At 41.6% G+C, this 25,989-nt stretch overlaps 1 protein-coding gene across 1 annotated transcript; it reads left to right on the top strand.

Moving 5' to 3' along the window:
• The first annotated feature begins 7,719 nt into the window (after positions 1–7,719).
• LOC120929291 (keratin, type II cytoskeletal cochleal-like) lies at positions 7,720–14,890 on the top strand. Its single transcript, XM_040340617.1, has 9 exons — positions 7,720–8,260; positions 9,210–9,418; positions 9,506–9,566; positions 9,653–9,748; positions 11,365–11,529; positions 11,745–11,870; positions 11,984–12,204; positions 14,028–14,062; positions 14,169–14,890. The coding sequence occupies exons 1-9, from the start codon at positions 7,775–7,777 to the stop codon at positions 14,495–14,497; spliced, it is 1,728 nt and encodes a 575-aa protein (XP_040196551.1). The 5' UTR covers positions 7,720–7,774; the 3' UTR covers positions 14,498–14,890.
• Positions 14,891–25,989: the final 11,099 nt, after the last annotated feature.

Here is a 25,989-nt window from a genome sequence, read left to right as displayed (position 1 = left end):
CCTGGTAATTGAATTTGGGGGGACCCCCACGCTATTTATTTATTTTTTTATGAATGAATCCTCTCTGAATTGCCGGGAGCCGACAATTCATTATAGCCGCAAGTCCGGTTTTAAATTACTTTTTTTTCTTTCAGAAATGACACTTTGTGCAGTGACAGTTCTAAGTATGGGAAACATGCGCTATTTCACATGCTAACTTTACACCCCCCCGGTACGAAATTTAAAGGAATATTTCACTTTTATTGTTTCACTTTTAGCATTATTAAATTCACTGCTCCCGAAAAAAACAGAAGTTTTTAAAACTTTTTTTGCATGGATACATGTCCCCTGGGGCAGGACCCAGGTCCCCAAACACTTTTTAGGACAATAACTTGCATATTAGCCTTTAAAATGAGCACTTTATATTTCAAACGTTCGAGTCCCATAGACTTTAACGGGGTTCTAAAGTTCACACAAACATTTGGTGTGTTCGCAAGTTCTGGTGCAAACCGAACAGGGGGGTGTTCGGCTCATCCCTAGTCCTGAGCTATTAGCCAGGCCTTAAGGGTTACTCGCCACCAACCCCTATCATGCCCCACCCCTAAATAAACACGCCCTCATAAATTATCTCATGAAATTACACTTAAACGTTCTATGCAGAATTAAGCTACAAAACTAAATATTAACAACAACTTTATCAGTGCCCATCAATACAGCCTCACCTGTGCTCATCAATGCAGCCTCGCCTGTGCCCAACAATGCAGCCTACCTGTGTCCATCAATGCCGCTTCACCTGTGTCCAACAATACAGCCTACCTGTGTCCATCAATCCCGCTATACCTGTGCCCAACAATGCAGCCTATCTGTGTCCATCAATGCCGCTTCACCTGTGCCCAACAATGCAGCCTACCTGTGCCCATCAATGCCGCTTCAACTGTGCCCAACAATGCAGCCTACCTGTGTCCATCAATGCCGCTTCACCTGGCTATAGAAACCCCAAGGACCAGACAACACAAGTCTTGGAGTACACCAGAAAAGGAACTGCTTTATTTTTAGAAACACACTGAATTTATACAGCAAACCATCAGATAAGGGCTATGCCCATTATTTCAGACAAAGGTCACCTTACACATTAGAGCTAGTCCTATTATCATAACAATGACCTCCTTAGACAGTTCAGCGCCCCCATAGGACTAACTTGCATAAGAAGTCACAAGCAATTAGTGACCAGCCCTGTCTGGATAACTTAAGAACACATTATAACACAGAGTTCTCCAGCAGCCAAAAGTCTGTAACACCAGGCTAGGAGGCGGGGCTGTGTGTGACACTGAGTGCGGGGAACACTCTGCAATTCTAATGAAAGCTGTTATAGCGATGTTCCTCTGCGCTCTGATGATCCGACCGCCTGCTCTTCTCTCTCTTCTCTGGGGTCAGGGTGATCGCTGGGAGAAGGGCTCCCATCCAAACCCTGCCTACCGATGGTGCTCACCCCCCGCTCTGAGGCAGCCCGTGCTTGCCAGCCCTCATTTTCCACTGCCATTTTGCGAGTAGGCAAGTGGAAAATTTGAGGGCTGGGCTAAAGTCTAACTCTACAAACAGTATACAGTGATGTGTTCCAGCAGGGGAACGAGGATTTCCCATCTGCTGCTAGGACAGCCATTCACAGGGATTCTTGTATTTTTTTCAGCAAATAGGAGGCTTCCTCTGATTGGTTGAGGCGAAGTTTGTGACATTGTTTGTCCGCCTCAGTAATGTGTTATTTCCAGTCAAAAAGCCCATTCAGCTGTCAAAAAACAAACAGATATTCAGAAAGCAGCAATGTCACCGCCTGAATGCCTGTTAGCACTCCTGCAACACTTTCTAAATATGGATCCACTGCAGGTCGCTCCTCAAAGAGCGACACAGGTGTAAATGAGCCCAAGAGCTATAGAGAAACAAAAATAAACAAAAAACAAAACACCAGTGGTAAGACTGAACAAGTAAAAACACTGATCCCAACATTTTAAAGGAGGACTGCAGACATTAATTACACGGACAATTATTCTGCACAGTAGGAATGAGCTTTATGTTCGAGTTGAACATGAGCTTGACTCAAACAAAGGCTGTTCGCCCGTTCGCCGAACAGCGAACAATTTGGGGTGTTTGCGGCAAATTTGAAAAGCCACGGAACACCCTTTAAAAGTCTATGGGAGAAATCAAAAGTGCTAATTTTAAAGGTTAATATGCAAGTTATTGTCATAAAAAGTGTTTGGGGACCCAAGTCCTGCCCCAGGGGACATGTATCAATGCAAAAAAAAGTTAAAATGATGCCTGTAAATTAGCACACGTTTCCTGTGTTTATAACAGTCTCTGCACAAAATGACATTTCTAAAGGAAAAAAAGTAATTTAAAAATATTCACGGCTATAATGAATTGTCAGGTCCCGGCAATACAGATAAAAGTAATTGAAAAAAAAATGGCATTTTTCTGAAGAGGATCACTTCTAATCTTCACAAACTTTATATATTTATACCTTTTATTTTTTTAATTTTTGCATACTTTCTTGTACTTTTTATGCATTGTATTGTTGTATTTGCACTGGGACTTTGTTCTGTGGGTTATATACAATAGATTACATGATATTTACATTATCATTGTATTACTTAATTTATACTTGGATTTATTTTGATTTATATGTATTGATTACGGCCAACCTTGTGAAAGAGGTAAAGTCCCTGGCAGAGTGTACCTCAAATAGTATATATTGCACTTGTCTAATAACCAGATTCTAGCATAGGATAGGCTATTAGATATATAGGGGGTGTGGTTAGTTCATTAGAATTATTGTGGACAACATTGTTTGGATTTCAATGGAAGGAAGGTTGTGGCTTTTTTCAATTTTTCAGGATCTGGAAATATTTTTCACTAAACAAGAATCATCATAGACACACGCCTTGGGGACAAGTCATCCTGCCAGCCTGTGCTCACAGCACTGCTGCACTACTCATGGCTCATTATGCATGTGGTTGCCTTTTTTGGTGCTGGTTTACAGACACAACATTCTTATGTTTATATATCTCACCGGTGGATAAATATCCGGTTCCCGATCAGCTCACACAGATATACTGCGGCAGAATGTCTCTCCTGAGCGAAATCCCATATATAAACGGGTTCGCCCCGGAAGAGCCACCAGAGGGCGCGCATGAGCGGGAGCAGGGGGTTTGTGTGTGTAAACACACAAATACCTGTGCTGTCTGAGAAGACAAGACAGATTGTCTTTCTAAAAAGTCGAAAACACAATCTGTCATCTACTATAGTAAGTCCCCATCCCCCCACAGTTAGAACACAAAATAGGGAACACAGTTAACCCCTTGATCACCCCCTAGTGTTAACCCCTTCCCTGCCAGTGACATTTAAATAGTAATCAGTGCATATTTATAGCACTGATCACTCTGTAAATGTCACTGGTCCCAAAAATGTGTCAAAAGTGTCCGACCTGTCAGCTGCAACATCGCAATACTGCAAAAAAATCGCAGATCGCCGCCATTACTATTTAAAAAATAAAAACGCCATATAAATGCCATAAATCTTTCCCATAGTTTGTAGATGCTATAACTTTTGTGCAAATCAATCAATATACGCTTATTGCTATTTTTTTTACCAAAAATATGTAGAAGAATATGTATTGGCCTAAACTGAGGATTTTTTTCTATATATATATATATATATATATATATATATATATATATATATATATATATATATATATATATATAAAAAAAAATAGGATATTTACTAAAGCAAAAAGTAAAAAATATTATGTTTTTTTTTCAAAATTGTCACTCTTTTTTTGTTTATAGCGCAAAAAATAAAAACCGCAGAGGTGATAAAATACCATCAAAAGGAAGCTCTATTTGTGGGAAAAAAAGGTCATCAATTTTGCAATTGTCAGTTAAAGCGACACAGTGCTGGCTCGCAAAAAATGGCCCAGTCATTGGGCAGCCAAATCTTCCAGGGCTGAAGAGGGTATACAATCCCTTTTATGTATTGTTGAATATATCTGCACATATACTTAATAAATGTATCTCCATCTCTATCTAGAAATTATATATAAGCTCCTGAAGAAGTGGTTCCCTGCGAAACATGTCAAGTTTTTATTAAATATTATTGTTTGAAAAGCCGTAATCTAGCTATCAGGGTTGCCTGCATTGCACCCCTGAACCAGGCGGCTGTCTTTGAGACATATATTTTTGACAACTGTGAATCATTGCATTATTTTCTTGTTTTTCTTGTGATTTTAGACCTTATGTGGTGTGTTTCAATAAAATGTTATACTTTTTATTAGTAGGACCTATAAAGTCCGTTCTTTCCAGCTATTTTATCTCCATTTCTTAACCTCTAATGTAATGATGTTATCCTGGACAGGCGTGAGTACCGTCCCCTGCTGTCTCCAAGAAAGGAGAGGAAGGACCTATGCCTTCAGCAGGCTGGCCAGAAGACTGCATGGAAATGGGGAGGGGGAGTTGAGTTGGGCTTTATATTCCAATTTTACCTTTAGAGCAGGGGTCTCCAAACTTTCTAAACAAAGGGCCATTTTAATGTCCTTCAGTCTTTGTGGGAGCTGTACTGGGGCTAGTGTGAGTAGAAAATGCCCTGGCATCAATGGGAGTAAAAATGCCCCATCATTGGCAATATTGGGAGGAATATGGGTAATGGGTGCCCCATTGTTGGTATCAGGAGAAGAAATAGTGCCTCATCATTGGTGTCAGTGCAAGGAACAGTGCCCCATTATTGATTCCAGTGCAAAGAATAATGCCCTATCATTGGTGTCAGCAGGAAGAATAGTAAAGGGCAAGCAAAGGGCCCCATCTGCCCCCCGGGCAATAGTTTGGAGACCACTGCTTTAGAGTAAAGGTATCATCATATCAGCATTGTATTAAACTTGCATATCCAACATACAACATTAAAAATACAGTAGGTAATGAGAATTATATCTGTAATTATGGATATTAAAAAAAGGAGCTCTTATGTTTTTCTATGAAAGACAAGCAAAGAGACAGGAAATAGCTTTAAAAATTCCACACAGATTGAGACAGCTTCATTACTTATTGTAAAACACTGTCCTCAAGTAAGTCAATAATTACCAATGGATTTTTCATTGTAAATATATGTGTATGTTGTCTCTGGATAAAGTATTGCATGCTTGTTTCATTTTTATTGCACTGCAATATGTATTTATGAATGTATTATAATTGAATCCTTCCCAACTGATCATTACTTATGTCTGTTTTAATATACACGGTGTCTGCCAATTATATTGTGTAGTAACTGTATGAGTAATGAATTTTCAGAAATCAAACCTGGTAGCTGGTGCCTGTGTTTTTACATTTGGTGTAAATTATAGTTAGTACTGTTGTTGGAACTATGACACTCCACACTCAACCTAAGCAGCAGGGTATCTGATTTTGTTCAAGATATCCACTATAGAGTACCCAGCAGGGTGCAAGGGAGCAAATATAACATTATTTTGTGGCAAAAAACAAACAAACAAGACCATGACCAAGATGTACTTGAAACCATTGGAAGGCTCAAGCTATAAGCTGGGTTCTCTCCACCCTCCATCTTTTATATTATGAATTTATTCTTATCAATAATCATGAAATATGGCTAAACATACCAGGAATATAATTCACAGACCCTGCTACTCCTATACATCTCTAAATACACCTATGTTTTATACCGTTATTTTCTGCAACCATCATATTCCCTGTAGCGTGTAAGGCAGTCCTCCCAAATGTTAAATAATGAAACATTATGAATGCATAAAGTTTTTTAGAAGTTCTGTATTCAAAGAATGAATGACAACAAAACACCAACTACTTCATATATATCACCTTGTCTACTGTATGTACCACTGTATATGCACATGTATGCTGTGTCACATCTCTGCTGGTCTGTGGAGTTGTCTTCCCTTACATTGGTGGTCAGTGAAAAAATGACTCATTGTATTGGTGGTCAGTGGAAATGTTCCCCACTGCAATTGTGGTTTGTGGAAAGGGTCTAGTGGATAGTTAAAAAGTAGAAATTGATATTGGTGGTCAAAAGAGTTGAGTCCCATTATACTGATGATTAGTGGAAAAAAGTGTCCAATCATTAGGGTGCATTGAGAGAAGGACCCCCTTGTAGTCAGTAGAAAAAAAATCTCCCGTACACTGAAGATCATTGAGGGAAATGTCCCTTAAATTTGGTGATGCATGAAAACAATACTGCAATCACAGTATAGCAGTACTCTGGTAGCAATCAGCGAGGGGCTCCCCACAGTAGATGGGCCTTTTTGGTTCATTAGGCTCTGACCTGGCTGTTCACATACATGTTCTGACAGTGGAGGGTCTCTCCCCTGGCTGCAGATCACTTGCCCAGCTATTTATACTTCATCAAGTATGACCTCTATAAGCTGCTGATTGAAGGAAGCAGATAAACATATCTTCCCTGGGCATGTCCAGAAGCCTAGGGATTAGAGGGAAAATAGGTAAAGGAACCTGTACCTGTATCTGCATCTAGTGAGTAAATAGGCACACCACTGAAATATACCTTATTTTTTCTGTTTGTGTCTGCTCCTTGTGGATCCTTGTTGTGTACTGTGGATTATTATTATTATTATTATTATTATTATATGGATATACCTCATGTCAATACTATGAAACTTATGATATTGCTATTTCCCATGAATATTGTACATTTTATATACACAATTTTGTAATAAAGTCAAACTTAAAAAATTAACCTTATTTTTGGTCAATAGATAGGAAAGAAGCAACTATTTGCTGAGGCATCTTTAAATAATTCTCCTAATGCTGCTATCCAGAGTTCGGTCATTGCAGAATCAAAAGCCACTTAAGCCTGGTACACACTATCTGTTTATCTTCGTTCAACCCAGCGGGTTGCTGAGGAGCTTGGGAGCTGTACTAACTATCTGATGTTAGTAGAGGAATCTACCCGCTGAGCTCTTGTGTTCTGACAGGGGGACAGCCCCCACGCCAGAACACACTGATCAGCGCTCACAGCCATTGACTGCCAGTGCTGATCAGATGCTAATCTGATGCTGGTTTTCCAGCATGCCCGTTCGACAAAGCTGGCTGTTCGGCCGACTTCCGTCGAGCAGGCTTGTGTACACATGGCCTAATATTTGGCCCGTGTGTTCCGTGTGTATATGGCGTAAAATATGTTTTTCTAACTATAAGTAAGAAATACAGTGCTCCCTGCTCAGGTAAATATAACCTAATAATGGAAGGACCATGACAGTAGAACATACACTAGTAACAACTTTTTATGACCAACAGAATAATAGACACAACCAAATATCTGTTGTTTAAAAAGACAGGTGAGCCTTCTAAAAATATATATATTTTTAAGACAATTTCAGAAATGTATGACACATAAGGAAAACCTGATAATCATATAGTAAGCTAACACATGCCGTGCCACATAACAACTTTCATAAAGACATTGATGTATTCTTTATAATTATTCTTTATAACTTTGGCCTAAATAAAACCTTTTTTTTATATGTAGTAGAGTAACCAACAATAATTGTTTTTCATAGTATGTACATTGAAAGGTGTGTAGCTGTTTTCTGAAAATGATAGAGGCATGAAATGCCCTGCCAGCAAATTAAGCTAATAAAAATACAATGATAGGGTATTTTTTTCATTGCAAAGTACTGCCAAACCCATTTGTCAAAATATAAAAGGAGATAGTGTCTGTAACTCAGAACCATCTTCTTGAATTTGTGCTGCATCCAGTACTTCATCTGACCATGTCTTGTTTACTCAACCACAGTAGCTCTAGCTACAGAAATTTTAGCTCTTCTTCAATGCCAAGAAATAGGCAAGGTGGTTGCTCTTCAAGAATTGCCAGTGTAGGGTCAAGGCTACAATCACAATACAGCAGAAGTGCTTACAATCTTGGCTCTGGAAGATCTCCAAAGATTTCAGTTGCAAGTCATAGCACTGGAATGAGCGGCCATGGATATGGTGGGGCAGGTTATAGCAGTGGCTTTGGATCCGGTATGGGATCTGGATATGGCTTTGGTGGATCCAGCTCTGGTCGAGGTGGCTTTGGAGGTGCTGGCTTTGGTGGAGCTGGTTGTGGTGGAGCACAGAGCATCACAAATGTCACTGTCAATGAAAGTCTCCTTGCACCCCTCAATTTGGAGATTGACCCAAAACTTCAGCAAGTCAGGAAAGAAGAGAAAGAACAGATCAAAACCCTGAACAACAAATTTGCCTCTTTCATTGACAAGGTATGGTATGCTTGTTCACATGTATTTATGTGTCAGAATTTACCATGAACTTATGTAAGAAATATATATTCAGATCATTTACCATATATACTCAAATATAAGCTGACCCGAATATAAGCCGAGGCACCTAATTTTACCACAAAAAAATGGAAAACTTATTGACTCGAGTATAAGCCTAGGGTGTCCATCTATATGCCCCACTGTGCCTCACTTTGCCTCACTGTGTCCATGTGCATGCCTCACTGTGTCCATGCCTCACTGTGTCCATGCCTCACTGTGCCCATGCATCACTGTGACCATGCCTCACTGTGCCCATGCCTCACTGTGCCCATGCCTCACTGTGCCCATGCCTCACTATGCTCATGCCTCACTGTGTCCATGACTATACTGACGTTTAACATGGGAGTCTATGGAAGGGGTGCCCAGTTTGAAAAATCGGTGCTCCCCAGCCGTGAATCCCCCAGACAACAAACTTTGCACACTTTGCAAACTTTGCACACTGGGTCCAGGAGACCTACTACTGGCTGGTACTGGGTCCCCAAAGTCACCGGAGAAATTACCATTTAACATTGGAGTCTATGGAAGGGGTGCCCGGATTTGAAAAATCGGTGCTCCCCGGCCGTAGATCTTCTGGACAACAAACTTTCCACACTTGTAGAGGATGAGTGGGGCTACATGTGTGCCGGACCGGGTCCCCAAAGTCCGGGAGATCAGGCGCAAAAAGGTGACTCGAGTATAAGCCGAGGGGGCATTTTCAGCACAAAAAAATGTGCTAAAAAACTCAGCTTATACTCGAGTATATACGGTAATATAACATAATATATATAATTGTATTTATTTATTTGTCTATTATATAAGTTATTTGTTCTTTGTATAGTGTATGTTATGATAGCTGCACTTCTAAACCTTACTAAACAAATAATCAAATGTTTTTTTCCTAATTCCATAGGTTAGATTTTTAGAACAGCAAAATAAGATGCTGGAGACAAAATGGGCTTTTCTGCAAGACCAAAAGACTGTAAAAAGTAACATGGAACCGCTTTTCGAATCCTTCATTACCAATCTTAAAAGGCAAATGGATTGTTTGGAAAATGAAAGGTCACGTTTAGAAGCAGAGAAAAAGAATATGGAGGATTTAGTAGAGGAATTTAAAAAGAAGTATGATGATCTACTTTAAAAATCTTAATGGTGATATAAGACACTGTAAAATAATTCACAGTGGTTTGTGTTTACTTGTATCTTTAGATATGAGGATGAACTGAATAAGCGTACAGCTGCAGAAAATGAATTTGTGGTACTTAAAAAGGCATGTGGTTTTCATTATTTAGGCATCTAACCCCAAAAACTTCAATAAATGTATTGCTGAACTGTTCTCACCAATATCTTTTACAGGATGTTGATGCAGCTTTTATGAACAAGACTGAACTTCAGGCTAAGGTTGACGCTCTCAATGAGGAGCTCAACTTCCTAAGGACAATGTATGATATGGTGAGTAACAACCTTAGTGCAGAATCTGAGAAAAATTTTAAAAACAAAGATACATTTACAACCTTCCTCAGCATGAAAACCACAACCACTTTAACCCCGGAAGCTTTTACCCCCTTCCTGGCCAGGTAATTTTTTGTGATACGGCACTGCATCGCTTTAACTGACAATTGTGCGGTTGTGCGGCATTGTACCCAAACAAAATTGATGTCCTTTTGTTCCCATAAATAGAGCTTTCTTTTTGTGGTATTTGATCACCTTTGCGGTTCTTATTTTTTGCGCTATGAACAAAAAAAGAGCAAAATTTGGAAAAAAATATACCGTATATAGTTTTTACTTTCTGCTATAATACTTATCAAAAAATAAAAAAACAAATGTATTTATCAGTTTAGACCAATATGTATTTTGCTTCATATTTTTGGTAAAATAAATTGCAATAAGCATATATTGATTGGTTTACGCAAAAGTTATAGCGTCTACAAACTTTGGGGAAGATTTAGGGACTTTTCTTTTATTGTTTTTACTGGTAATGGCGGTGATCTGCTATTTTAAGCGGGACTGCAACATTGCGGTGGAAAAACCTGACCCTAAGTGACACTTTTTGGGGACCAGTGACACCAATACAGTGGTCAGTGCTATTTAAATGCACTGATCATTGTATAAATGGCACTGGCAGGGAAGGGGTTAACACTGGGGGTGTTTACAGGGTTAACTGTGTTCCCTGGGAGGTGTCTCTATCACTAGAAACAACAGATCTCTCTCTCCTCCCTTGTCAGAACGGGTTTGTTTGTTTACATTGACAGATCCCCGTTCTGGCTCTCTTTCCCACTTACGCAGGTGGCCAGCAGACATTGAGTCTGCCGGACACGCGGGTAGGCTCCCATTACGTGTGTCAGGCATGCCTGCAAAAGCCAGTGTGTTGATTGGCACAACCGAGCCAACTTGTCTAAAAAGGCAAGCAGAGGGTAGGCTAGTCACCATCATTGACTCCCCGCAGCTGGTCTTTTACCATTACTAATTTAGCATTTCTTGTTCTGCACTGTGCCTTTGTGTGAAGGAAGCCATCATGGCAGAGGATTACGGTATTGATTTCTCACATCAGAGCTTCACCTCTGATGAATGATTGATGATGGAATGTTAAAGAAGCAGGAGGAGAGAAGGAAGTAACACAGATTTACAGAAATAAAAAAACAGAAGCAGGGGGATGCGTGCACAGCAGGTCCTCATGTATGACCGTTTTCTCTCCAGCAAGTAGAATAGTAATGATAACACCAAATCTTATCCATATTTCATGAGACAAGCAGTCAGATGTCTCTCATGTAGCAGATATTCAACTTTGATGCTTAAAGCAGAGTTTCCCTTACCGAAAATGCCAGCACCCAACCCAACCCCCCCCACCGGAGCCAAGGGACAGATCGGCTTCGGGTGAGGACATTGCGAGTGCCCTGGGCAGGTTAGTGTCCTAATATTAAAAGTCAGCAGCTGCAGTATTTGTAGCTGCTGACTTTTATTTTTTTAGGCGGAACTCCTGTTTAATGCCTAGATATAGGAAATGTACTGCTATTTACCCCAGATATTTTAAAAAATTACTGTCTAATTGGAATTTTTTCCTTTAACAGGAAATTTGTCAACTGCAGTCTCAGATCTCTGACACCTCTGTCATTGTGTCCATGGATAACAACCGTGACTTGGACATGGATTCTATCATTCATGAGATCAAAGCTCAGTACCAAGAGATTGCTAACAAAAGCAGAGTTGAAGCAGAATCGTGGTACCAGTCCAAAGTGAGTATATCCTAGACAATGTCATTGCCATAATTAATCTGACACAAGAAAAGCATGAAATTATTTTGTTAGACTGCAAAAGTTACAATACACTTTCACAACTCCAGTTTTACGTACACTGTGTACAGATAACTGATACACCATATTGTATATTCTGTAACACATTCAAACCAACAATTTGATAACTTGTAATTTGGTCAAATTATTCTTTACAGTATGAAGAGCTGAAGAATACAGCAGGAAAGCATGGTGATGATCTGCGCAGCACAAAGAATGAAATTGCTGATCTCAACAGAGCTGTCCAAAGGTTTAAAACCGAGATTGAAAATGTTAAAGCTCAGGTATGGTAATATTTTCAGAATATTCAATAACATAAATCATTCTGTTATGAGATATGGCTTAGATTGAATGATAATACAATGTTATCATATTTATTATTATTGGTTAAATTTAGAAAACAAAACTAGAATCTGCCATAGCACAAGCTGAAGAACGTGGTGAGATGGCTGTTAAGGATGCAAGAAATAAATTGGCTGATCTGGAAGACGCATTACAGAAGGCCAAGCAGGACATGGCTCGTCAGCTGAAGGAATATCAAGAACTGATGAACATCAAATTGTCTCTGGATCTTGAAATTGCTGCCTATAAGAAACTGCTGGAAGGAGAAGAGTCCCGGTGAGTGCATAACACCCATATTCAAATTGGAAAAATATGTAGGCTGCCATTGCTGATCACTGCTTTGAAAGGTCTGATTGTCTGACTATACTCCTGCAGTTTCCTCATTGTCCTTTAATAGACTCAAGACAAAAAAAACATGTGGTCTTTCCTGAACTTATAGATACAGTAAGATGGGATTATTGAGAAAAGGGGAAGCATGAATTCTCATTCTTTCCTGTACCACATATCTATTTACTATAGGAGTTAGCATTTGTCTGTCACAATGGAAAGAATCAGATGTAACCTTTTTCAATTTTAGGGCAACGCACAGAGTGGCATTTCCATCTTGCTTAAAGCTAGAACTATGTGCCACTGGAATCTGAGTGCTGCTTTGTATCTGCATTTTCCAGATAGTATCAGCAACAAGTCAACAAAATTCTAAGTAGTACACAGAAAGTTTAATCGTTATTGGACATTACATTGATCACCTTTAGATTCTTAAAGAGAGACGGCTACCTTTCCTCTCAGGGCAAGTGACTGTGCCTGATGGTGATACAGGCGAATCAGGCAGCAGTGAGAGTCATTGGCTCCCGCTACTGTCAGTCAAATCCCGTGAGGAGGAAGCAGAAGGTGTGGCCAAGCTGCACTGTGTGTGTCTATGAATGTACACAGTGTAGCTCAGGAGCGCGTCTGCCTCCATAGTACATGGCTTGATAAGGGAACACATGCAGGAGAGGAGGAGCAGAGAGCAAAGCTGAGAATTCCAGAAGAGGACGTAAGGGGGTCACTTTGTGCAATACCATTGCACATAGCAGGTAAGTATACTATGGGCTAGATTCTGGTACATTGTGCGTATCTCTGCGGCGGCGTAACGTATGTCATTTACGTTACGCCGCCACAAGTTTTTCAGGCAAGTGCTTTATTCACAAAGCACTTGCCTGTAAAGTTGCGGTGGCATAGCGTAAAACACCCGGTGGAATTCAAATTCGGCGGGTAGGGGGCGTGTTTCATTTAAATGAAGTGCGTCCCCATGCCAAACGAACTGCGCATGCGCCGTCCCTAAAATTTCCCAGTGTGCATTGCTCCAAATGACGTCGCAAGGACGTCATTGGTTTCGACCTGGATGTAAATGACGTCCAGCCCCATTAATTGACGACTTACGCAAACGACGTAAGTTTTGACATTTTCGACGCGGGAACGACGGCCATACTTAACATTGGCTGCGCCTCATATAGCAGGGGCAACTTTACGCTGGGAAAAGCCTAACGTAAACGTCGTAACTTTACTGCATACCCGACGCGGAAATCGACGGAAGCGCCACCTAGCGGGGAAACAAAAATTGCAGTTACGATCCGACGGTGTAAGAGACTTACGCCTGTCGGATCTAATGGATATCTATGCGTAACTGATTCTAAGAATCAGTCGCATAGATACGACTGCCCAGATTAGGACTTACGACGGCGTACATGGCGCTGCGCCGTCGTAAGTCCTTTGAGAATCTGGGCCTATCTTTTTTATTTTAACTGAAAAAAAGGCTCTACAGTCACTATAAAGTCTTAGAGGCATATTTATAAAGCAGTAAATGTGACGTTCACCAAATATTCACTGCAGATTAATCTTTCTGGTACATATGTTTTACATTAGAAGGAGTGATCCACCACTTGTAAATGGCAAATGTCACATCCGTTACTTTGTAAATAAACCCTTAAAAGTTGGATGCCAGCGTAATAGCAACAGAAATGTGTTATATAAAATAAATACCTTATTAAAAGTACTCATTACATATACAGTATGGATTTTTTCCCCTGCTATAACACTAAAGTGTGCATGTTTATTTTTAGGCTTTCTGGAGAATGTGCAGGATCTGTTAAAATCTGTAAGTAGTTTAAATTGAATTTTATTTCAGATTATTTCACTAATGCCTATTATGTGGGTTAATGTCCTCATTTAGTGATGCATTTTTTAAAATCCTCTTCACACAGCTGTTGTTTCATCCACTGTCGGAGGATCCTTTGCTTCCCATGGTGGTTCCCATGGTGGCTCCCACCGTGACAGTGGGATGAGCTCTGGAGCTGGTTTTGGAACAGCAAATGTCAGTGGAGGCATGAGCGGTAGCCGCTTCACTAGTTCAGGTGGTGCCAGCTCCAGCAGCAGTACTGCTAATAGAGGATACGGGTCTGGTGCAGGACACACCAGCTCTGGTGGAGGATACACCAGCTCTGGAGGAGGATACACCGGAGGAACCAGCTCAAGTTCATCTACCATGGCAAGAACCACCTCCTCAAGCTCCTCGAATTCAAGGAAGATCTAAACTAATAGCTAGACCTCTCTTTCACATTACTGCTTTACCCTTTCGGCTTAACCTATTCTGTCTTAAGTAATGGGCAGTTACAGTTATCATCAAACTATCCTAACAAAATTTAACCGTACAGAATACCCTAAAACATACCCACAATAAGATTACTTAACAAATTCCCTTTTGTAGAAAAATGTTTATTATTATTAAAAGGTATTCAACACATTTGCTGTCACTGCCAGCAGGCACTTAAAAAAATTCAACTCAAAACAAAAAAAGTTGGAAATACCACCGTTTGTTAATTCTTAGTTGGCCTTATTACGTGATAAAATTATCAATTACATTTGATTCTCTGCAAACTGTTTCCTTGTATTCCTTATTCAATAAACTTCAGCTCATTAAAAGAAAGATAATTGTCTCTTGTTTTCCTTGAAGTTACATAGTTATATGGTTTATACGGTTGAAAAGAAACACAGATGCATCCAGTTCATTGTGTGTGTTAATTTTATTCGCTAACAATTCACATGGCCCTGTATATTCTGCTTCCTTTGGAAGATATCTAAACATTTTTTGAAGCTGTTGACCATGTCAGCTAGTACCACATCCTGAGGGAGGGAATTCCAAATGTTACTGCCAAAACAGTAAAGAACCCTTTCCCTATTTTAAGGTTAAACTCTTTCTTTCTAGTCCTAAATTGTGGTCACTTGTCCTTGACCTTAGAGTCAACAATTTATTACAGTTACCAGACTCACCTTTGATATATTTGTACTCATAATCACATCTCCTCCTAAGGACTTTTCTCCAGAGCGAATAACTGTAATCTACATAATTGATTCTCATAGGTGAGGTCTCCCACCCTCCTTAATAACTTTCTTGCCCTTTGCTGAACTCTTTCTAATTCAACAAAGCCTTTCCTGAGGATTGGTCACCAAAACTGAACTGTATATTCAAGATGAGGCTGAACCAGTGTTTTGTAAAGGTGTAGAATTATTGATTTATCTCTTGCATGCATGCCCTTTTTAAAGCATGAGAGTATTTTGCTAGCTATGGCTTGGCATTGCAAGCTATTGCTAAGTCTGTTATTCCCAAGCACCCCCAGATCCTTTTCCATCACTGGTTTTCTCAAGGAAACCCTTCCTAATATGGAATTTTCATGTGTATTTTTGGCACCCAAGGGCCAGATTCACAGAAGAAGTACTCCGGAGTATCTACTGATACTCCAGCGTACTTTCAAATTTGCCGCGTCGTATCTTTAGTTTGAATCCTCAAAGCAAGATACGACGGCTTCTGGCTTCGATCCGACAGGCGTACGGCTTCGTACGCCTTCGGATTGTAGGTGCAATACTTCGGCGCCCGCTGGGTATGCTAATTAGCTTTTTACGGCGATCCACGAAGGTACGCGCGGCCGTCGCATTCTCTTACGTCGTCGCTAGTCAGCTTTTTCCGGCGTATAGTTAAACCTGCTATTCTGTGGCATATAGATAGACTTGCCATGTTAAAGTATGGCTGTCGTTCCCGCGTCAAATTTAATTTAATTTAATTTTTTCCGTAAGTGGTCCGTGAATAGTAAAGGATGTAACTCACGTCTACGTTCAAAAAATGACATCGGTACGACGTCATTTCGCGCAAAGCACGGCGGAAATTTTCGAAACGGAGCATGCGCATTTCAATCGGCGCGGGGACGCGCTTCATTTAAATGAATCACGCCCCCTTCCCGTCCAATTTGAAATACGCGCCGAGAAAAACACTACGCCGCCGTAACTTATGGCGCAAAATCTTCCTGGATACGAAAATGCGCCAGGTAAGATACGGCGGCGTAGCGTATCTCTGATACACTGCGCCTGGGCAAATGTCTCTGAATCTGGCCCCAAGTGCATAACTTTATACTTCTGAATATACATTAAACTACAGAGATCCTGCTCTCAATCAAATGGTGTGATATTACTACTTCTGGAAGCTGTTAGCACTATAAACAGTATGCCCCCTTTTAACTAAAGGATTAACAGTTATTGATTTAAACTAAATAAAGTGCTGTGCTCCGCACAGTTGTGCTTATTCACAAAAAAAAAACATTAAGGCTTCATGTACATGGGACTCCTAAAAAACCTCTCCTGAATGATTTAACTTGACAGATAAGTAACCAGTTTAAGTTTAAAACGTCCGTTTTGCCGTGTATACATTCCGCGTTTAGCAGCGTTTAGCAGCGTTTTGTGTTTAGAAGCGTATACAATATATATATTATTATTATTTTATTTTTTTAAACAGCCAAAAATGAAGAAACGCCTATAAACTAAACGTGGCTAAATGCGAGTTGCCGCGTTTTAGATGCATGTAACGCTTGAAATGCCTCTAAACTCAGCTTCTGAATGCATTTTTTTTTAAAGTTCCAAGTTCTCTAAACTCAGCTGCCTAGAAACGACTGTATATGACCCTGTGTACATGTACTGATAAGATAACATAGAGGAGAGTTCAGGGGCAGTTGAAAAAAAAGCCAAACTGCTCCTAAATGTCAGTTTAGCAGCAGCAGTGTACATGAGGCCTAATAATAATGTGATAATATACAGTGGGGATCGAAAGTTTGGGCACCCCAGGTAAAAAAAAATATTAATGTGCATAACGAAGCCAAGGAAAGATGGAAACATCTCCAAAAGGCATCAAATTTGACATTCTTATAATATGTCAAAAAAAAAGTTAGATTTTATTTCCATCATTTACACTTTCAAAATTACAGAAAACAAAAAAATGGTGTCTGCAAAAGTTTGGGCACCCTGCAGAATTTATAGCATGCATTTCCCCCCTTTGCAAAGCTGAGACCTGCCAGTGTCATGGATTGTTCTCAATCATCGTCTGGGAAGACCAGGTGATGTCAATCTCAAAGGTTTTAAATGCCCAGACTCATCTGACCTTGCCCCAACAATCAACACCATGGGTTCTTCTAAGCAGTTGTCTGGAAAACTGAAACTGAAAATAGTTGATGCTCACAAAGCTGGAGAAGGCTATAAGAAGATAGCAAAGCTCTTTCAGATGTCAATATCCTCTGTTTGGAATGTAATTAACCACTTCCATACTGGGCACTTAAACAACCTCCTGACCAGACCAATTTTCAGCTTTCAGTGCTCTCACACTTTGAATGACAATTACTCAGTCATGCAACACTGTACCCAAATGATTTTTTTGTCCTTTTTTCCCACAAATAGACCTTTCTTTTGGTGGTATTTGATCACCTCTGGGTTTTTTATTTTTTGCGCTATTAATGAAAAAAGACCGAAAATTTTGAAAAAAAACGTTTTTTTCTTAGTTTCTGTGATAAAATTTTGCAAAATATTAATTTTTCTTCATAAATTTTGGCCACAATTTATACTGCTACATGTCTTTGATAAAAATAACCCAATTTTTTTGGAAATTATTTGGTCTGTGTGAAAGTTTTAGAGTCTATAAGCTATAGTGCAAATCATAATAAATTATCACATATGATCACACCTGATGTACTGAAGGCCTATCTCATTTCTTGAGACCCTAACAAGCCAGAAAAGTACAAATGCCCCCCAAATAACCCCTTTTTGGAAAGTAGACATTCCAGGGTATTTAGTAAGAGGCATGGTAAGTTATTTGAAGTTGTAATTTTTTCCCAAAACACTTTTTTTTTTTTTTTTATTTAAAAAAATTCTGTCATTGTAATAGCTTATTTCTCTCACATGGCATGTGCATGCCACAAATGACACCCCAAAATACATTCTGCTACTCCTCCTGAGTAAAACGATACCCCATGCGTGAGACTTTTCCACTGCCTGGCCACATACAGATGCCCAACCTGCAGGGAGCGCCATCAGGGGTTTTAGGAGCATAAATTGCACATCTAACTAGTTGACAACCTATTACAATTTTGAAGGCCCTGGAACACCAGGACAATGGAATTACCCACAAAATGACCCCATTTTGGAAAGCTAACACCCTAACGTATAATCTATGAGGCATAATGAGTCTTTTGAACGGTTCATTTTTTTCCAGAAGTTTTTGGAATATGTGGAAAAAAAATGAAAACGCATTTTTTTTACACAAAGTTGTCCATTGATAAGATATTTCCAACACATAGCATGTACATAGCAAAAATGACACCCCAAAATAAATTCTGCTACTCCTCCTGAGTAAAACGATACCCCATGTGTGAGACTTTTTCACTGCCTGGCCACATACAGATGCCCAACATGCAGGGAGCGCCATCAGGGGTTTTAGGAGCATAAATTGCACATCTAACTAGTTGACAACCTATTACACTTTTGAAGGCCCTGGAACACCAGGACAATGGAATTACCCACAAAATGACCCCATTTTGGAAAGCTAACACCCCAACGTATAATCTATGAGGCATAATGAGTCTTTTGAACGGTTCATTTTTTTCCAGAATTTTTTGGAATATGTGGAAAAAAAATGAAATCGCATTTTTTTTACACAAAGTTGTCAATTGATAAGATATTTCCAACACATAGCATGTACATAGCAAAAATGACACCCCAAAATACATTCTGCTACTCCTCCTGAGTAAAACGATACCCCATGTGTGAGACTTTTTCACTGCCTGGCCACATACAGATGCCCAACATGCAGGGAGCGCCATCAGGGGTTTTAGGAGCATAAATTGCACATCTAACTAGTTGACAACCTATTACACTTTTGAAGGCCCTGGAACACCAGGACAATGGAATTACCCACAAAATGACCCCATTTTGGAAAGCTAACACCCCAACGTATAATCTATGAGGCATAATGAGTCTTTTGAACGGTTCATTTTTTTCCCGAATTTTTTGAAATATGTGAAAAAAAATGAAAATGCATTTTTTTTACACAAAGTTGTCCATTGATAAGATATTTCCAACACATAGCATGTACATAGCAAAAATGACACCCCAAAATACATTCTACTACTCCTCCTGAGTAAAACGATACCCCATGTGTGAGACTTCTACACAGCCTGACCACATATAGAGATCCAACATGCAAGGAACACCGTCAGGTGTTCCAGAGACACATAGCATGCACATACAAAGAATTACACCCCAAAATACATTATGCTGAGCAAAGCGTAAACAAAAGATTACCTGTGGTAATAGTAGCGCAGTTCTACACAGCAGGATAGCACTGGTCCAGGCAGCAGGCAGGGACTTGGTCAGCAACGGCATACACAATTGTCCAGGCAGGGATACTGCAGGTGGTCAGTTCATGCAACAGGCAGAGGCATGATGGCATAGGTCCTATAGGCAGCAGGCAGAAGGAGGGCCTCGTTCAGAACAGAATGGGGACAGGGGTAGAGGCTTCTCCCACCCAAATCTCTTTGAAGCCTCCGGGCAACCAGACCCTAATCTAGGATGAAAAAACAAAAAAATTGTTTTCTTCATCTAGAAAAACTTTTCTGGAGCCCCTCACATATGTGAGACCCCTGTGTTCCCACTAGTCCAGTAGCAGGGTACAAGATCAGTCCATGAGGCAGGCAAAAACATGGTCAAACAGTCCGAGGTCAGTTCCAGATCAGGCAGAGGCAGTACAGAATCGTTAGGCAGAAGAATGGTCGAAAAACAGTCCAGGGTCGATTCCAAATCGGGCAGAGGTATTACAAAATCTTTGGGCAGAAGAATGGTCAAAAAACAGTCCAGGGTCAATTCCACATCAGGCAGAGATATTACAAAATCATTAGGCAGAAGCGTGGTCCAATAACAAGCCGGGGTCAGTTACAAAAGCAGGCAATGGCATAAGGGGTGAGAAGGCAGGAACGGAGGATTACGTTTACCATACTAAACTAATACTTTAGTTTAGTATGGTAATGTTTGAAACAGTCAGTTACACAGAGGCCTGGTTGTGAAGGACACTCTGCACAATAATAAACTGTGTCTCGTCTGACTCCTCCACTGGCACACACTTTACATTTTTTTTGAGCTCGTCGGCCTGATGCTGTGGGAGGGACCTTATCCGGGAAGTGCCGTTCGGAGAGCCGACTTAGAACATCTGATCAGATGTTTTGGGGTAGGTTGGTCGGGAATATCAGGGTAGCCAGGTAGCCAAGGAAGGGTAGGGGGTTTTGGGTGGATTTGCGGTAAATAATATGGGAGTTGTAGACGGCCAAATGAAAAAAAAAAATTGCTACCTTTTTGTACCAATGGTACGTGCGTCTTGTGGCAAGGTACGGTTCCAACATTTGATCATTTAAGTCGACTCCCCCCATGAACGAATTGTAGTCCAGAATGCAGGTGGGTTTTTGGATGGTGGTGCCACGCCTTCTGCGGGTTTCAACAAAAGAATCGTTGTGGATGGAGGACAACATGTATACGTCTCTTCTGTCCCTCCACTTCACTGCCAGAACCTCCTTGTTGCGCATACTTGCCGATTCCCCTTTCTTCAGCTTTGTATTCACAAGGCTTTGCGGAAAGCCTTTCCGGTTCTTTCTGGCGGTGCCACATGCTGGCGTCTTCTTTCGGTGCAGGTTGTGGAACAGGGGAAGAGACGTATAAAAGTTGTCCACGTACAGGTGGTATCCTTTATCAAGGAGGGGGTTGATGAGTTGCCAGACAACTTTCCCACTTGATCCCAAGTAGTCTGGGCAATCGGGGGGATTCAGCTAGGTGTCCTTCCCTTCGTACACCAAAAAGGAATAAAGGTACCCTGTGGCTCGTTCGCAAAGTTTATAAACTTTCACCCCATAGCGGGCCCTTTTGCTGGGTATAAATTGTTTGATTTTAAGTCGGCCACAAAATTTTACTAGGGACTCGTCGACACATACGTTTCGTTCCGGGGTATATATTTGGGGGAATAATTGCGAAAAATAATCTAATAAGGGGCGAATTTTGAAAAGCATGTCAAAATTTGGGTCATTTTGGGGAAGGCACTTGGTATTATCATTGAAGTGGAGGAACCTCATGATTATAAAATATCGGGATCTGGGCATTGTTGCGGAGAAAATTGGCATGTGGTAAATGGGGCGTTTTGACCAAAAGGAATGTTTTTCATTTTTTGGGTTGAGTCCCATGCAAAAAGTGAGGCCTAAAAAAATCCTGAACTCATCAACTGTAAGGTCTCTCCACTGGAAGGGACGGGCATAGGACGATGTGGGGTTGTTGGTGATAAATTGTTGGGCATATAAGTTGCACTGGGCCACAATGCTAGAAAGCAGTTCCTCAGGGAAAAATAAATCGAAAAATTGAATTGGGGAAAAATTGTCCGTGTTTACCTGGACTCCTGGCTGGGCAGTGAAAGGGGGAATGTTGGCTTCTCCGGAATTTGGAGGAAGCCACAGGGGGTACTGAAGGGCATAGGGAAGGCTGGCATGGGTCCTTGGCCTTTGTTGCTGGGGTACTGTGGTGCTGGTGGATGGCAATTCGGTATAGGTGGATGGCACGACGGTACTGGTGGATGGCACTTCAGTATTGGTGGATGGCATGTCGGTGCTGGTGGATGGCATGTCGGTGCTGGTGGATGCCACTGCCTCCTCACCAGAGCGCCTTCTTTTGGCGGGCTGACCATCTTCCCCCTCTGAGCCTGTCGCTGTTCCACTGGTGTAGACTGGCTCATAGTCTACGTCCGAATCCGATTGGGAATCAGAAACAGAGAGCTCCACATTGCTCTCATCAGGTGCAGAAAGAATCTGATATGCCTCCTGTAAGGAATAACAAAGTTTTGACATTGCTGGCGGTGTGTGTGGCACAGATGTACACTGAGGTGGCACAGATGGGCAGAGATGGGGACTGAGGTGGCAGAGATGGGGACTGAGGTGGCAGAGATGGAGACTGAGGTGGTGGAACAGATGTACACCGATGAGGCAGCACAGATGTGTACTGATTGCACAGATGTGCACGGATGAGGCGGCACAGATGTGCGCTGAGGCGGCACAGATGGGCACTGAGGTGTTACAGATGGGCCCTGATCACAGGTGGGCACAGGCGGTACTGATGGCACAGGCGGTACTGATGGCACAGGTGGTACTGATGGCACAGGCGGGCACAGGTGGTACTGTGGCACGGGCGGTACTGTGGCACGGGCGGTACTGATGGCACGGGCGGTACTGACGGCACGGGCGGTACTGACGGCACGGGCGGTACTGACGGCACAGGCGGTACTGTGGCACAGGTGGTACGATGGCACGGGCGGTACTGATGGCACGGGCGGTACTGATGGCATGGGTGGTACTGATGGCACGGGCGGTACTGATGGCACAGGCGGTACTGTGGCACAGGTGGTACGGTGGTACTGTGGCACAGGTGGATACGGTGGTACTGTGGCACGGGCAGTACTGTGGCACGGGCGGTACTGTGGCACGGGCTGTACTGTGGCATGGGCTGTACTGTGGCACGGGCTGTACTGTGGCACGAGCTGTACTTGTGGCACAGGTGGTACTTGTGGCACAGGTGGGCACTGGTGGTACCAGGTGGTACCAGGTGGGTACAGGTGGTACCAGGTGGGTACAGGTGGAACCAGGTGGGCACTGATTGGGCACTGATTGGGCACAGATTGGGCGCTGATAGGCACTTTTATACTTGTCACAATGTCACAATGTTTCACTCACTATCTCTCTCCACACACGCGGCGTCTGTGTGTGGAGAGAGAGACGGCAATGAGAGATGATCTCATATGTTTACATTTGAGATCATCAATCGTTGGCTGTCAAGATCGCGCTGTAAAAAGCCGCTGTGATTGGCTATTTACCGCGATCTGTGTGCGGCTGTATCCAGGGGACACGGCCAGCACAGTAGTTCCCCGCTGCGCGCTCGTGAGCGCGCGCGGGGAACGAGCAAAGGGGCGGCCGTAAAAAGACGGCCTGTTAGGGATTCAGAGCCGCGCTGCGGCCGTACAAAGTCGTACGGCCGTCAGCAACTGGTTAAGAAATGGCAGTCATCAGGAACAGTGGAAGTTAATGCAAGATCTGGAAGACCAAGAAAAATATCAGACAGAACAGCTCGCAGTATTGTGAGAAAAGCAATTCAAAACCCATGTTTCACTGCACGATCCCTCCAGAAAGATCTGGCAGACACTGGAGTTGTGGTACACTATTCCACTATAAAGAGATACTTGTACAAATATGGGGGCAGATCCAGGTACATCTGCGTCGGGCGCAGCGTATCTAAGATACGCTACTCCGCCGTAACTTATCTTTTTTAAATCGAATTCTCAGAGAATTCACGCCGTAAGTTACGGCGGCGTAGTGTATCTCTCGCGGCGTAAGGGCGCGGAATTCAAAAGGATGTAATGGTGGCGTGTTTTATGTAAATACGTCGTGACCCGACGTAAACGTCGTTTTTTTTGGAACTGCGCATGCGCCGTCCCTGGGGTATCCCAGTGCGCATGCTCGAAATTAAACCGGAAACCCGCCAATGCTTATGACGGTGATGTCATTCTACGCAAATTCCTATTCGCGAACGACTTACGCAAACGACGTAAAAAATTCAAAATTGTACGCGGGAAGGACGGCCATACTTAACATTGAGTACGCCTCAGTATAGCAGCTTTAACTATACGCCGGAAAAAGCCGAACGCAAACGACAGAAAAAAATCCCGAAACGCCACCTAGCGGCCGCCGAAAAATTGCAGCTTAGATCCGACAGCGTACGAAGACGTACGCCTGTCGGATCGACCCAAGATGCCGTTGTATCTTGTTTTGAGGACTCAAAACAAAGACACGACGCGGGAATTTTGAAATTACGCCGGCGTATTAATAGATACGCCGGCGTAATTTCTTTGTGGATCTGCCCCACGGTCTTTATGGAAAAGTCATCAGAAGAAAACCTCTTCTACGTCCTTACCACAAAAATCAGCGTTTGAACTTTGCAAATGAACATATAGACAAGCCTGATGCATTTTGGAAACAAGTTCTGTGGACCGATGAGTTTAAAATATAACTTTTTGGCCGGAATGAGCAAAGGTACGTTTGGAGAATAAAGGGCACAGAATTTAATGAAAAGAACCTCTGTCCAACTGTTAAGCATGGGGGTGGATCAATCATGCTTTGGGGTTGTATTGCAGCCAGTGGCACAGGGAACATTTCACGAGTAGAAGGAAAAATGGATTCAATAAAATTTCAGCACATTTTGGATGGTAACATAATGCCATCTGTGAAAAAGCTGAAGTTAAAGAGAGGATGGCTTCTACAAATGGATAATGATCCTAAACACACCTCAAAGAGGTGTAAACTGAAGGTTTTGCCCTGGCCTTCACAATCTCCTGACCTCAACATAATTGAAAATCTATGGATAGACCTTAAAAGAGCAGTGCGTGACAGACAGCCCAGAAATCTCAAAGAACTGGAAGACTTTTGTAAGGAAGAATGGGCAAAGATACCTCAAACAAGAATTGAAAGACTCTTGGCTGGCTACAAAAAGCGTTTACAAGCTGTGATACTTTCCAAAGGGGGCAGTACAAGATATTAACTCTGCAGGGTGCCCAAACTTTTGCAGACACCATTTTTTTGTTTTCTGTAATTTTGAAAGTGTAAATGATGGAAATAAAATCTAACTTTTTTTGACATATTATAAGAATGTCTAATCTGTAATTTGATGCCCTTTGGAGATTTGTCCATCTTTTCTTGGCTTCGTTATGCACATTAATACAAATTTTTACCTGGGGTGCCCAAACTTTCGATCCCCACTTGAGAAGCCAAAAATAATAATTAAAAGTTCATATAATGAAATAACCATTCAGTGTAACAAAACATGCACTTATTTAACAAACTGTATCCTCAAACAGGTCCTACAAAAAAGGGATAAACATAACAGTGTTTCTAATAATTCAGTGCTCTTTCCTCCAAATAACAGTTGTTTTTCCAAATAGTAATGCATTGTTAACTACAATACATCTCCTCCCAGATCTACCATATGTTACCTACCGTGTGCTTACACCCAAACTGTGCACTCACTAGAAGCCAATGACAGAAAGTAAACCATGGCAAAAAAATAAATAAATTAAACCCTGCAAAGTACCAGACTTACCTGTAGGTACAAGCCTGCAGAGTGGGTTTACTTCATCTTTAACAGTGGGTCCACAATAGCTTACATATGTGTTCTGCTTCCAGACAGCCTTCCAGATCGCCTTCTCTCCTCCAAGCATTGAATTGCTGCACAGCTAATTTTCCAGGTACACCATCATAAATAAATGACAAAAAAAAAGTGCAATAGTGTAGACATTTTATTTCAAATCAGTTAAAAACAATGCCCCAACTATCCTCCCTGGGCACAGGATAGTACCCGATAGGGGTGCTCGGGGGGAGGTGCCCCTCCTTCACCCTCATATGAAGTGCATACGCCTATATGACAATCTCTGAGTGCTATGTTATAATATGTTAGCTATTTGAGTCTCAATCTCTGTGTTATGACCCATATTATGTTGTCTGTGCCGTGCACTGCCTTCTCAGGCACATAGTGGAATGATACCTTGTTCTATTTTGCTGTTAACTCTGTTTCTGGAGAGAAAACTGTAAGAAAATTGTTATGTACATGTACCTCTGACTCTGTACGTCATAATACTTATCAATA

Source organism: Rana temporaria, chromosome 2 (assembly GCF_905171775.1).
Source record: "Rana temporaria chromosome 2, aRanTem1.1, whole genome shotgun sequence".
Classification (NCBI taxonomy): Eukaryota; Metazoa; Chordata; class Amphibia; order Anura; family Ranidae; genus Rana; species Rana temporaria.
Note: the sequence above shows the minus strand (reverse complement) of the source record. Positions and strands in the feature narration are given on the sequence as shown.

What these genes read in the sequence shown, in the direction of transcription:
- LOC120929291 (XM_040340617.1), top strand. Translation starts at nt 7,775, where the DNA reads ATGTCTTGTTTACTCAACCACAGTAGCTCTAGCTACAGAAATTTTAGC. An exon ending in GTAGAGGAATTTAAAAAGAA is followed by an intron (nt 9,419 to 9,505) that starts GTATGATGATCT and finishes TTGTATCTTTAG; the next exon opens with ATATGAGGATGAACTGAATA. An exon ending in CTGGAAGGAGAAGAGTCCCG is followed by an intron (nt 12,205 to 14,027) that starts GTGAGTGCATAA and finishes GTTTATTTTTAG; the next exon opens with GCTTTCTGGAGAATGTGCAG.